At 38.3% G+C, this 13,506-nt stretch overlaps 2 protein-coding genes across 17 annotated transcripts in view; one reads left to right on the top strand and one right to left on the bottom strand.

Annotated features, from left to right (window-relative positions):
• Window positions 1-13,506, top strand: part of LOC121959656 (progestin and adipoQ receptor family member 3-like) — a 45,080-nt gene that overhangs the window by 24,101 nt on the left and 7,473 nt on the right. For 3 of the 16 annotated variants that reach the window (XM_088071395.1, XM_088071393.1, XM_088071392.1), the window contains exon 12: window positions 10,557-10,651. The exons of the other annotated variants lie outside the window; for them this stretch is intronic. The gene's annotated coding sequence lies outside the window, so the exon portion shown is untranslated. The remainder of the gene's footprint in view (window positions 1-10,556; window positions 10,652-13,506) is intronic. 16 annotated transcript variants of the gene reach the window in all.
• The window catches only part of LOC121959868 (5-hydroxytryptamine receptor 4), a 51,061-nt gene continuing 41,592 nt past the window's right edge, over window positions 4,038-13,506 (bottom strand). The window contains exon 7 of the mRNA XM_042509386.2: window positions 4,038-9,097. Within this exon, the coding sequence (XP_042365320.1) occupies window positions 9,004-9,097 (94 nt within the window). The 3' untranslated portion in view covers window positions 4,038-9,003. The remainder of the gene's footprint in view (window positions 9,098-13,506) is intronic.

The raw sequence follows: 13,506 nt of genomic DNA, 5'->3' as shown, positions 1-13,506 counted from the left end.
ATCAATCCCAAATACACCGTCCTGCAGCCAGAAATACTCACTGATTTATATAAATCCTCTACTGAAAATAGTCCTCCTGTTTGAGTAACATTTGCTAAAAACTACAGTGCCCAATTGTGATGAAAAAAAATGAAACTATACATTGCTGTGTTTTTTTTTAAAGATTGATATTGACGAACCAACAGGCGTGAGTTTTCAGATTAAGAGCTGGTTAATACTAATCATAGCATTGTCTTTCAGTAACTTTCCATTCTCCTACGTCTTGTGTTTTTTGTCACTATATAAACACAGAGGTTACAACAGATCCGGCTTGTCAGTTGTGTATTAACATGTGGGTTTCCTTAAAACTACAATAACAAATTCTACAATAATTCTACAAGCAAGTTAAAGAGCTGAGACTTTATATGCACTCAGCAGATGTATTTCACTCAGATTTTGGTTGCAAATTTGTTTAAACCTAACACCTAACACCTAGGTGTGGCAGATCAAGATGCTGAATAAACAGCATAAATACTTAGGGTGTGCCTTGAGATGGTCACAATAAAAGTAAACTCTAAAAAGTTCAGTTTTATCTTGAAAAAAGACATTTATAGGGATTTCACATGACCAGCACTACAGAATTACATTTTTTAGCCACAGATACCCTGTAAGAATCAGTCAGTATCTTGTTTGACCACCATTTCCTCATGCAGTGCAGCACATCTCCTTTACATAGAGCTGATCAGGGTCAGGTTGTTCATTGTGGCCTGTGGATTGATTGTGGCCTTCAATGGCTGTGTGAAGTTGCTGGATACTGGAACACGCTGTCAAGCACACTGATTCAGGGACATGTTGGGTCAGGAATTAGATCCTTCCAATATGGGGCCGTGCATTATCATGCTGCAACATAAGGTCATGGCAGCAGATGAAGGCATAACATTCGGTCTATGAATCTCGTCACGGTTTCTCTGTGCATTCAAACTGCCATCAGTAAAATGATCCTAAGTTTGTTGAAGCTCATGCCAGCCCATACCGTAACCCCACTGTCACCATGGGACGCTAGCTTTAGCAAACCAGTCGCCCACACAATGCCATGTCATTTGCCTGGTACAGTGTGAAGCGGGATTTGTCGGTGAAAAGGACCCTTCTCAAACCAGATGCTCCCTTACGCCGATTATGACAACATGCTTCCGTTAGGTCGAGAGCATGGTGAGGACAACAGGCACATAGATGAGCTTTTCTGAAACAATCTCTGATGTTTTGTGCAGAAATTCTTTGGTTGGGGAAACTAATGATTGCACATAAAGTATCCGTGGATGTAGCAGGTTAAGCTTTAAAAGAAAACTGCTGTGGAATATGCTGTGAAAAACTGTAAAAAAACAACAAAGCTGAATTTTCAGACCTTCTTCTAACACAAAAAAGGACCTTTGAAACCCAGCGTCACTTCTGATAACCCCACGACATGCCACCACTTAGCCTTCTCTTCTCCCCCAACATTTCTCAAGGATTACAGGGGTCCTACAGAAGACACCAATCACAAGAGTTTTCGTTCTTCTTATTATTAACTCCTTGACGCGTTGAAGGGGAACGTAAATGTTTAAGGAGGATTAGGTGTAACTCAGGAAAAGTCACGCACACACAAAGTGCCTGCTGCTGTCACGTCGTTGCCTACTTTAATTGCCTCTAAGAAAGGTAAAGACTTGGTTTAAGTGTTTGCGTAAGGTTAGGTATAAAAAAAACTCATTCTGTTGACTCTGTTGACACACTGACTCTTTCAGATGTATTTGTCCTTTTTCTCAGAACATGACCCATTTAGTGCCTTGAACCAAGTTTGAATTTAGTTATGAGTGTGCAAAAGTTTCATTAATGTCCATGAAGCCTACTCGTGTGCAGTGTTCCTGAAAAGTGTTGTGCAGTTATTACACAACATCTTCGAGGACATAGAGTAGTAATTATGTCTTGGTTAAAAAGTGACCAGCAGCAGGAAAAAATGGTCATGTTTGCTGTTTTCTGATCAGCCAGGTTAGCCTGGTCTCACTCCCAAGGCGTCAAAAAAAGCCACTTGAGTAGTGCCCCTTGTGTACCTATAAAGACGGCATCCTTTAGCGTCTGTATTAGACAGACTGGACTTTTAGCCAACTTCAATGTAAATCCATCTGTATCATTTTTAATTGTTATGGGCCATTTATGTGTGTGTGTCCAACACGCACAGGACAGGACAGGACTATAGTTCAGTTCAGTTTGTTACACACTGAAAATGTTGCTTCCATTAACCCTCAAACTGTGCAAATTTGAATTGCGAATATAAAATATGTGTTTTTCAGGCGATTCATTTTTCGTGAAACTGCAATGGAAACACTTTTTTTATATGTCACATGATGCTTTGGCTATGTGCTTTTCAGTAGGCATGATGCAGCAGGTGCGACAAGAGATGTTAATGCTTCGTAAAACTCTTCAAAAATTTAGCGGATCATCCATTGATTGGTCAAGAGAGGGCCATCAAAGATGGACCATCAAAAAGGTGCAGTGTGTAACAACAACCACAACTTCAACAGTACTGTCTACGGTAGAAATGCTAAACAGATACTAGGGATTAGGTACATATCTATACATCTATACCCATCTATATGGGTAACGTACCACACTTTCCATGTGTACCATGCCTTTTATCTTATAAATGTTTGGTGTAAATGTGGCTTTTGAACCAGGAGACCCGTGTTCTTGTGCCGTGTGAAACTAAAAGTCAACGCTAAGTTCTTATGTCACATCACTTGTTAGTCAGAGGTTAGTTGTTACTTGACTCACATGGCTGACGTCAATCACAATCTTTTCCAAACCCTAACCAAGTATTTTTGTTGTCCAAATTTAAATGCTGACTGCTTCTGCGTCAGAATACTATGCAAAAGGCAGTGCAAGTGTCAAATTATGAAGGGAAGGGATGAGATCATGTTGACGTCTGAATATCAGCTTGTAACCAAATACACATTAATTGCAAAAAAAGTCTAAATCAGGTTGGTTTATCTGATTCAACCCTGTTTCTGTGTAACTCTGGATGTTTTACTGTAAAGCAGGCAGCATGCTTCTAACAAATCTGTAATGAACTGTCACTAGCAGACGCAATGAAGGGTGTAAAAAAAGAAAAATCTAAATTCTTAATTTATCACCAAACAAAATAGCTTTTTCTTTCTTTCTTTCTTTCTTTCTTTCTTTCTTTCTTTCTTGTCATTTCTGTCATATATTTCTTTGCATTAACCAATGTGCAGCTGTGGAAGTTCCTCTTTGTGCTCAGTTGACGGCTCATTGATTGCACCTGATTGATGTTCATTGATTGCTCCTGTGCTTGGTGTATTTGAGGGACCTTGAACCAGTACTCTGCAAGCGCTGATGAACATAAGAGGACTGTTGATATGTGCTTAGTTGCACTAAAAATGCTAAACTTTCGCACTATGCAATGAAGCTGCAAGAAAAATATTTCAAGGCTGTGTTATTGTGTGTGTGTGTGTGTGTGTATATGTGGGTTTTTTTTTACAATAAAGAAATTAAGTGTGGAAAAGGGCAGAAAAGAGCAGACAGAGAAGTATAAAATCTAAAATTCTGCTAGCATGACAAAACAGTGCTCAAATTAAAGCAAAACATTATTAGTTTAGGTAAAATACCAGCAGAGTGTGTCATACAGCAACATTTCCATAGTTGTTTAATGGGAATTTCTAACAGCAGCAGTCTTGTCATTGTAGGAAAAGCACAGGTGTACGTAATAAAATGAAGGATGACTCAGTACTATTAAAGTTTCCCAGTAAGCTGAAACTTTGACTCCACGATATGAAATCATATTCAACCTGACGTGGTGGAATACAACAGAAAACACAATTTTGGTTGCTGGTATTGTAGCTACATCTAGTGGTAAAAGAGGACATAAACAGCATGTAGGATGTTACAGCACACTTGACAGCAACTGGTATTGTTTTATCTCCCTGCAGTCTGTAACTGAACAGATATACAGTACTTCATACAGGATGTTTACAGTGTTTGCAAGAAGGGTGTGGGCCTTACTGCTTACTTGAAATGGAGTATAGTGTTGGCTTGATTGTGTCATTTTTTAAATCAATGTGAATACGTTTTAGTATTCTCATGCATACATAACAGCATTTTTTTGACATTTCAAAACATAAACAGAGTCCCACCAAGTAGGCAGCCTGTAGCCAATATAAGTCTTTTATATCTTTATTTTATGCTCTTTCAAGGAGGACTTTATGTTGGTGTAAATGCTTCTCATCAGGTCACTGAAAACATAATTTCTCAGTTTCACAGGCTTTTATTTATCGTTGTTGGGCAGTTGGGTCTGAACTGTCCTCCATAAAGGAAGTAAGGCTCGGGGACAGCCTAGTGTCAGTTACAGATGGTTCCTGCAGAGAAGCTCAGGGTAGCTGCTGTGCGCTGCTCGTAAGCAAGTGGAAATTTGAACAGACGTACATTTGCCAAACTAAGAAATTAAGGTTCATTCTTGTAGTCTTTTCCCTTTTAAAACCAAAAATATTGTTCGAAAACACTCTTAAAGCTATAGAATAAAATTCACCTGCATGGGGGTGAATTACAAACTTACCTGTTTACATATTTTTTTAGGCTTAAAGTTACACATAATTAAAGGCAGGTCGCTCTGAGTGACAGGCTGTAAGTGTCCTCGGCTTCTCCTTCAGATCCACATCACTCCTCCACAGCGGCAGCTTCTCGCCCACATATGGTCCACAAACCAGTGGGTGACATCACAGTAGCTATGTCCATTATTTTCATATTCTATGGTTGCTTGTCAAAGTTTTTATTTATTTTTTGTTAGAGTGTGGAAGCTGTTCACGGTTAACTCCTTCCCCATTGCCATGGCTTCCTCCAGCGATTAGTAATGCTCCTGGCGTGTTGCTCTGATATGTTGCATGATATGTGGCCGTAATTGCTTTTCAGTCATTCCCAATCTGTCCTCCACTAACTTGACTGCTTTATACTCGTGCTAGTTATTACAGTTATACTTCATCGTCGGTCCAAGTGAAGAAATCTCGGTCATACTTATCACCATCTCCGCAGTATTTTCTGTTACTCAGGAGTCAACCTGAGAGACCGTCTGCTTCTTTTTTACAGTACAAGCACACCCACTATTTTGTTAAAGGTAATGTGATATGGGTTTTCAGAAGTACTATTAAGGACACAGATCAGTTCTTAAACTGTGCTAAAATGCTTGGGGGAATGAAAACTTTTTTAAATGAAAATGTAGTAGTGTGGATGTGGCCTTAGATGCAGACTGGGACTCAGCCTCTGACCATGGGTGCTGTGGGGTATGACAAAAGCACTGGACCATAATGAAGCTGTGTTGTTGAAGGGTTGAAGCAGATAACACTAGAAAAAAGGGATGGTGTTTTCTGAGGGGCTCTTTGCATGACAGAATTTTTCAGGGATGCACAAATTGATGGTAGCTGATATACAGTAGAACGTTTTTAAATTGAAATCATTTGTTTATAGTCTTTTTTAAAAGGATATACTCATTTATTACAGAACAACTTGCAGATTAATTTAAAAGACGTGGTTTGCATTTCTTATATCTTTAATTTTTGTATAAAATACATTTCCACCCAGACTGACTGTAGCTGCCTCAGCGAAACACATCAGTACCCCCAATTTCTATGATCGTGCACCAACTATTTAGCCTCTTAGCAAGTGCACATACTGTTCATGTTTTGTAACCCAGTGATATGACGTCATAACTTCTCTTCTTTTTAGCCTCTTTGAACCTGGCAAGGCTCAGGGTGACTACTTTGATGTTGAGGCCCACCTCTTACCTTCACATGGAAGGAGATAACTAATAATCCGCTGGAAGACTTTATTAAAAAATCACATTTTAAATCCTTGAACAGAATGTTTTTTCAGTGGACATATCTGCAAGAAAAGCAGATTAGACTGGATTCACACAGGAACAAAAACTAAGAGGACTAATTTCTTGTGGCCCATAGAAGGATAAAATATGGTATCTGTGCCTCATATAGGGTTAAAAATAATTTGCTGTTCCTATTTTAAATTCCAAATAATCTGCCAGCCAAGACGCTTTTAGAAAATCTGGGTCCAGACCTGGTACTGCTGTGCTACCAGACAAAGCATTGAGATCTTCATGCTTTAGACAGAAGGTAAAGCCAGGGAGATTGTGTTGGAGTCAGTGAGTTTTGAGAGGGCTCGCAGAATAATGAAAACCTCCTCTGGACTTTCTCTGATTGGTTAATGGCCAGCAGACTTGGAGGTCAGCACCAATCAACCCAGCAAATCAGCTCCGAGACGGTTTTCAGCGGCAGAGGGAATGATTGGAGATAATCGTGTTTGCCGTTACCAAATCGGTTTCCTGACGAGGGGCTTTGTGTGTAATTGCCGTCTGCCACCGCCAACAGCAATAAAGGCTTGTTAAAAATGTGTTTCAGGCCCACATGAAATAATATTAGCCTGTGCTTGATGCTCATGTTGTCTTACTGTAGATGGAGCTCAAGTCATGATGTGTAAATTATCAACATAAGATGATCAAAGACTAAAATAGTCACTGACTTGCCTAAAATGGGGGGAAATGTATTTGCTTGATAGAAAAAAGCACATTTGACGAGATGCTCACCATATTTGACATGTTAGACAGGTTTTCTCAAAAAAGGTTGTGGGACCCTCAAGCTGGTCACAAAGTGAAATTTGGAGATCATGATATGGCATAATATAGTTGTATTGATGTTGATACAGTAAATACAACAGTTGAGTCATTTTAAGTAATGTTTTTGTGAGTTGTCGGACAGAACACTGACTGTTTACTGACCCATTGATCTAGACCTGTGCAGTCAAAGAACTACTTTTGGTTGTTCTCACAATTATCGTGATTATTTTTTTTAAGTATAGAGCGAATCAATTCCGGGTAGAAAAAAACTGGCAATTTTTTTGGATTTCAGAGATATGATTGCGAAAACGCTAAAACGTTCACCAACTCATTTGTGAGGTAGTGATATGTAAATGAAGTCTTCAAAGTTAAATTCATGCAGGTTTAATGAGCCATAACTATACAGCTCTACCAACTCTGATCTAACATGACATTAATTTCGGGATCTGGAGAAATTTTGTCATGGTTTAAAAGACTCGCCACGTTTGATAGAACTGATATGAATCAATGTACATCAAATCACTGTCAAATTCTCTGTTTATTCACCATCTCCATTATGATCAATTAAGATGAAATAAAGGGCACAGTGGACTATTGAAAGTCACCACATCGTAACGAGACATTTATGCAGCTTGTCATGTTTGAAGCTCGACTATGAGGTTGTGCATTACCATTTTGTTTAAAAAGATGATGAGTTAACTTGTTTTCTGAAGCAGAGATGCAGAGAGACACTGAAATTAAAATGTGAAGACAGAGTGTAGGCGGCTGGTATCACACCTCTGAGTGTCGATCTCCTGAATGCGTTGTGATAGACAGACACAGTGAGACAGACTGAGTTTAAATATGTAAACTAACATCAAACATGGAGAACTAAATCTGTTAAAGAAGCATTTTTGAATATACCTTTAACCTTTTTAAACCTGAGCAAATCGGGCTTCATTTTTTCAAAAACGTAGAAGACAATGAGCAAATTAACAAGAAATGACCCCCAAATTATCAAGAATCTAGTAAAAAGTTGCCAGAATAGTACCTGAAATTAGCCAAAAAAAAAAAAGAAAAAGAGGAAGGCAAAAGTGACAGAACAAAAACAGGAAATTACCTGAAAAAGTGCTAACATAAAACCAAATTAAAGTAAAAAAAAAAAAAAAAAGAAATAATAAAAACAAATATATTTTTTTTAGATTTTTCAATTTTTATATATTTCATAATTTTCTAATGATTTTCTGTTTCAATTTATTTTTAGCAAACTTTTTAGGTAATTTTATTGTCACCTTTTGCTATTTATTTGCAATTTGCAGGACATTTCATGATTTCATTCAAACCTGCCCACGTTTTAACAGTTTAAATACCTGTGAAAGCTGTGCAAGACAACTGATGTTGATCCACATTTCAAATGGTTAAATCACTCCACATAATATGAAGGGGTCACTTGTACTGCCAAACAAACTCAGAAAAACAGCCAGCTCTACAGCTCTATATTGATCTGAGCTGCATTTCTGCTGTATAATGACTTTAAGGCTACTTGTATCGGAATATTTTAGCGATTCCCAGCTCCGTTGGGTGTGGACGGACATGCAACACAACATACTTCAACACACAAATTTAAGTGTAACAATATTTTATGTGCCACAAAAGGTTTAGGCAAGTGTTTCATCACAATGATTGATGATAGAACAGTATCTATGTTGCTGTGTTTCATCTGACTGAAGTCGTCCATTTCTGATTTCACGTCCTCAACCACTGCTGTTCTGTTAACTGCTGTTTCAAAACAGAATATGAAATAAATGATACAAATAAAAAACATCCACTTTTGACATTACATTCAGCAGCTTCAGAGTGCAGTTGATGCTGGTAAAAGACAAGAATACAGACAATAAACTGAACTTTAAAGAGACCTGCAGTCACCAGTGTGACCAGCCGGCAGTCAGCTCTGTTGTGACTATGATCCGATGGCATCACAGAGGTGAAAAAGCACAGGAGGAATCTTGCCTCATCCATCATGGTTACCAGTAGTGTGTTGTAGTTTTCTGGGATGTGTGGCGCTGGACGCTGACTCATTCCTTGTGATCCAGATGTTTGACTGAGAAGAACAGTTCTTTGGGTTTTAAAGAACCTGGAGACATATTGGCAGTGTGTTTTGGTTCACAGACTCTCTACAACCAGTAATTTAGGTCAAGATGGTTCATTTTTTTCTCATTCAGAGTCACCATAAGTCAGATCTGACTCTAACCCTTGACTGCATCAACATACGCATTCAAAAAAAGTCATATGATGCTGAATCATAGAGTGGATATCCAGGTCAGACAAGAGGTCAGGTCACACACATCAGCAGATAAAGTCACAGCTCTGTCAAGACGTCCTCATAGTGGCCCAAGAGAGTCCTGGGACTCTTGCTCGTTGGCCAGTATCGTCCGACCGTTGTCGCTGTAGCTCCGATTTGGCAGGAAGGACAATCTGAAGAAAAGACAGACTTCTTTAGTAAATGCTCTTGTTGTTACACAATTTATAAAATTGTCAATGCGTTTTTAATTCTAACCAAGATTTAACGCATGTCTAACTTAAGAATTCGTCCTTTGTCTGCTGAGCTATTCCTTTTGACATTTTGATGAAATGAACCCCATTTTTTAATTTTGTTCAGTTTTTTTTCAGTGGTAGCCATTCAATGTATTGACACTTGTGATTACCTATCTATATGATTGACGTTAGGACATAATAGAAGACTTTAAAGGCCTTATTGATTTTTTTCATACATGTCGATGTATGCATAATTGACAGTTCGCAGTTACACAGTAGGTAGGTGATCTTGTAGGTTTTTCCTGCTGACTTTAGCCTGTAATGTCTCATTGTCAGGACATCTGTCATCACAAGGACTTCCGCAATAAGAATAAAACAAGTAAAATCAAAACAAAAGATAGTTTTACAGAAAATCTGCCTCCAGTAATCAAAGAAAAAGACTCGATTGGTATTGTAAGTAAAGTGCAGGAGAAAAATGTTAAAAAGTATCATAGTTGTGCTGGCAGAAACAAGCAGAGAGGTTTCTGTGAAAGAGTCAGTGGGAACAGAAGAAGGAGGCATGGGAATCGAATAAAGAGCGACTGGGAACTATTGTAGACATTCTTCTCAAAGTAGGCAGCAAAATCCTCTGAGAGACAGGGTTAAAAAAAAGACACTTTCTGAGGCCAACACATATTGAAAGTTTAAAAAAGCAAAAAGATATTTTAGCATTTGTTTAGTTTTTGCAGTAACAATTTATTTAAAGTGCAAATACAAAAATACTTAACATAGCAAAAAGGAAAATATTTAGAGATTCATTGCGCTGTATGTTTTTATTGGTCTGTGAGGTTAACTCAGCAGCAAAATGTATTTGTTTTATCCGAATGGATGTTAGTCCAGCCTTGAAAGTTTTAGTGTTTCCAAGTGTAACATGTTTTTGTCCTGTGGAAACCTAAAGGTATACTATGCACGATATTCCTGAAAAACAATACAAAAGTGAGTCAGCACTTTTGACCTACTAGAAGTATTTGGCAGTGTATCTATCTGCAGACACTCTGTCCTCTGACTGTTGTCGTACTCTTAGCAGTGGATCACTCGACAAGTGTGTTCATGAAGAATGTAGCTAGCTGAGAGAAATACTGTGGATTCAGGACACTGATCATTGAAACTTTTGGTTCTACATTTTTTACTCTGTTCGGGAAATTCCAGGGCACAGCCAAAGATGTTGTTTAAAGATGGACATCTCTACATCCTCCCACTAAACAATAACAAAGCTAAAATATCCCAGATACGTCCGCTTCCATCTTGCAGTGGTGACGTTATTTGGAGCCAGAGTCTATTCAGTTGATGAGATCACAGATGTGAACTGGTCTCACATCAGTTTCTAACAACAGTTTGTGTGTGTGTGTGTGTCACACAGAGCGAGCGCCTGTACTTTGCCACATTAGCCAGTAAACCGAAGAGTACGGCCAACACGCACTACTTCGGCACTCACAATGAGTTCATCTACAAAAAGTAAGCTCAGCTCATTTCAACTGTGATTTTTTTTCATGGTAAAAACATACGAATATACAAAATTAATGAATAGAGATACGTTTTTCAGGGGTTTAATACATTTTTAAAAAAGCAAAATACTGTGGTTTAAATTATTATACTTATACTTATACTTCCAGGAACAACCATTATTGACATGCAGACTAATCATCCACTTCAACATGTTTTTCAGAGTTAACTAGTTAAATGTTCCACTGAGAAAATGGACAGTAATATGTCTTTCCACCAGCGTGTCTTTCGATAAACCATAAATTAACTTTTGCTCAGTCCCAGAGCAAATGGAAACAATAAACTTGGCTGAAGTGGCAAAAAGTCCTTAACAGTGGAGGAATTTAATAATGCGTCCTTCTGTGTGAAGACTACAGGACCTCATAAGCAACTAGAAAATACACACACGAATTAACACACACCTGAACGGAAGTCCAGTTAGATACCCTCAGGTAAACCTCCATGATTTGCTAGTTGTTAGTATTCACTACAGTAGCCACTCACACACACACACACAGTCCCATGTGGAGGCAGGCGAGGGGGAACTATAAACAGAAATGTTCTGTAACTTCTACTTCTCTGTTTTGTGTGTTTTCTGTCCAGCAAGTGTGTTTACAGTGTAAACACACTCTGTGTGTCCATGTCTCTGTCAGTCTGTCACACAGTCAGGGAAAAGACTTGCAGCAGCCACCAGGGGAGGGATCAGAATAAGATAATAATGCTGAGGAGAAAATTCAGGGAAACATGCATCCGGATTACAAACAAACACGGAAAGAGAGTCTGAGGTCAAAAATCTCACCACAGAAATGTAGCTCTGTCCCAAACAAATTACACTCATACACAACTAATCTGCATTGGCAAATATGTTCCGGGGGAAATGTAATTTGCAGCATGGATCAGGATACTGAAAACATGGTTAAGGTCAGAAAAAAATCTATAGTGGAAAAAATCAACATGATTCAAGATTCAAATGGGAGTTAACTTTAGCTGACTTAAATACTGAACCAAGACCACAATCTTTCCTTGACCTTTACTGAGTGGTGGAGCGAACTTACCAGGAGGGAATCTTGTATTGAAAACAAATTTAAGATGCTAAATATGAACATTTTACAGATGCTTTTAGTACATTAAAAAAAAACATAAAACATCTTAAAAAACAAACTAACTCTGGGCAATATAGGGTAATTATAATGATTTTGTGACATAATTATTAGCTTTTTAAAAATGATTTTCTAAATCTACAAAGTTGCGTTTTTTTTTTCATATTTTTGAATGAAATCGCGTGTGTGTGTTTGCACTCTGTCATGCTGCTTTGGCTACTCGCACTTCCTGTTTGCACTGTACAGACCTGGATTAGCATGACACTGAAGAAAAAGATCTGACAATTATGAGCCAAAATCTGAAGTTGTAAGCAGTCAATCTCGACATCTGGACACAACATGAAGTGAATTCAAGTGAACAACAGCAGCAGTTGGCCCCACTGCCTCGAGGAAGATTAGAAGTTTATTGAGTTTATTTTAATCAAATTGTCATGCAGAGATCCTCAAATAGTATCCACTGCAAAATGATTTTTTTTTCATCTGTTTAGCTCTTTATGAGGCAAAACAAAGCCTGGTTTACCCCAGAGACCCGACCCTACGCATCATTAACTACATGCAAAGTTTTTGTAGGGATGAAGATCAAAACCACATTAAGTCAATCATAAACAAATTCATGCTTACATTTTGCGTCATTAAATTAATGCTTTCCTAAACATCTTGGGTGCAGTTTGGATTTGTCCTGCAGCTTAAGATTTACTCATGTTTAAATTCACATGAACAGTTTGACCAAAACTCTAATGTCCCGCTTTTAGAGCAAAGAAGTTGTTTATACATCTTATCACCACAAATTAATTCTCATTTGCTTGAGACCCGGGGTCACTTTGCTGGACTTACATATATGGTATTCTTCTTTGCAAAACACAGACATATTATCCTTAAATCTTATCTGTAAGGCCCCAAGTAGATGTTTTGACTTCATATATCACATGATACATGACCCTTAAAACATACACATTGAATATATGAGTCCCACACACTGCACATATCTTCCCTCTGACGTGCAGCAGCTTTTAACCAAAAGTGTAGCTTCAATTCGGCAAGTTTCATCTCAAGCATTAAAAAAATTGAAACTGCTATTTTGCCCCCATAAGAGAACATTAAAAAAAGAGAAGGGAAGGGAGTTTTGGAACTTTCCCACACGTTAAATCAAATCTTATAACATCAGTTTCATGCAGAAACCACAGGGCTAACATTTTGTCCACAGATATTTTAGTGGTTATATCCCACCAGAGCTTTCCCTCATGTGTCTCCTCTAATCTGACTCACTTTCTGCTTTTTCACTGTCCAATTTCAGGGCAAAAAGGAAAAGGTGAGAGGGATGTCTCTTGCATTACATGTGCACTTTGGTCATTTTCCATCATTTTCTTTAGTTTGAGGGCAGTGAAACGTTTTGTGAGGCTGTGTCAGCTGTCAATTATGGTAAAAATAAAATCTTGTAGGGAGCAGCGAAGCCTTGCATGCGGTCAGAAGAAGAGAAAGGAGAAACGACTTGTGGTGTTTTGCTAACTTCTCTCATGGGAATCTTCGAATATGTTTCTGTTTCTATTCTGATGCTGTACGCAGCAGGGGCAAGGACAGCAGAACCTCTTGTTTGCGTAAGATTTTCATGACATGAAACCTCATCTATAGACTGCTTTTTCAGCAATAGCCATTTAGTGTAAATACGTTCAGTTACATTCAGTTATAACCCCTTTTTAAGGCAGTTTTCAGTGTGGCTGAGTGGCGGAG

Source organism: Plectropomus leopardus, chromosome 20, assembly GCF_026936395.1.
Source record: "Plectropomus leopardus strain MGB_pleo_1.0 chromosome 20, ASM2693639v1, whole genome shotgun sequence".
NCBI classification, from domain to species: domain Eukaryota; kingdom Metazoa; phylum Chordata; class Actinopteri; order Perciformes; family Serranidae; genus Plectropomus; species Plectropomus leopardus.
The sequence above is the reverse complement of the archived record's forward strand: the minus strand, read 5'-3'. Positions and strand labels throughout refer to the sequence as shown.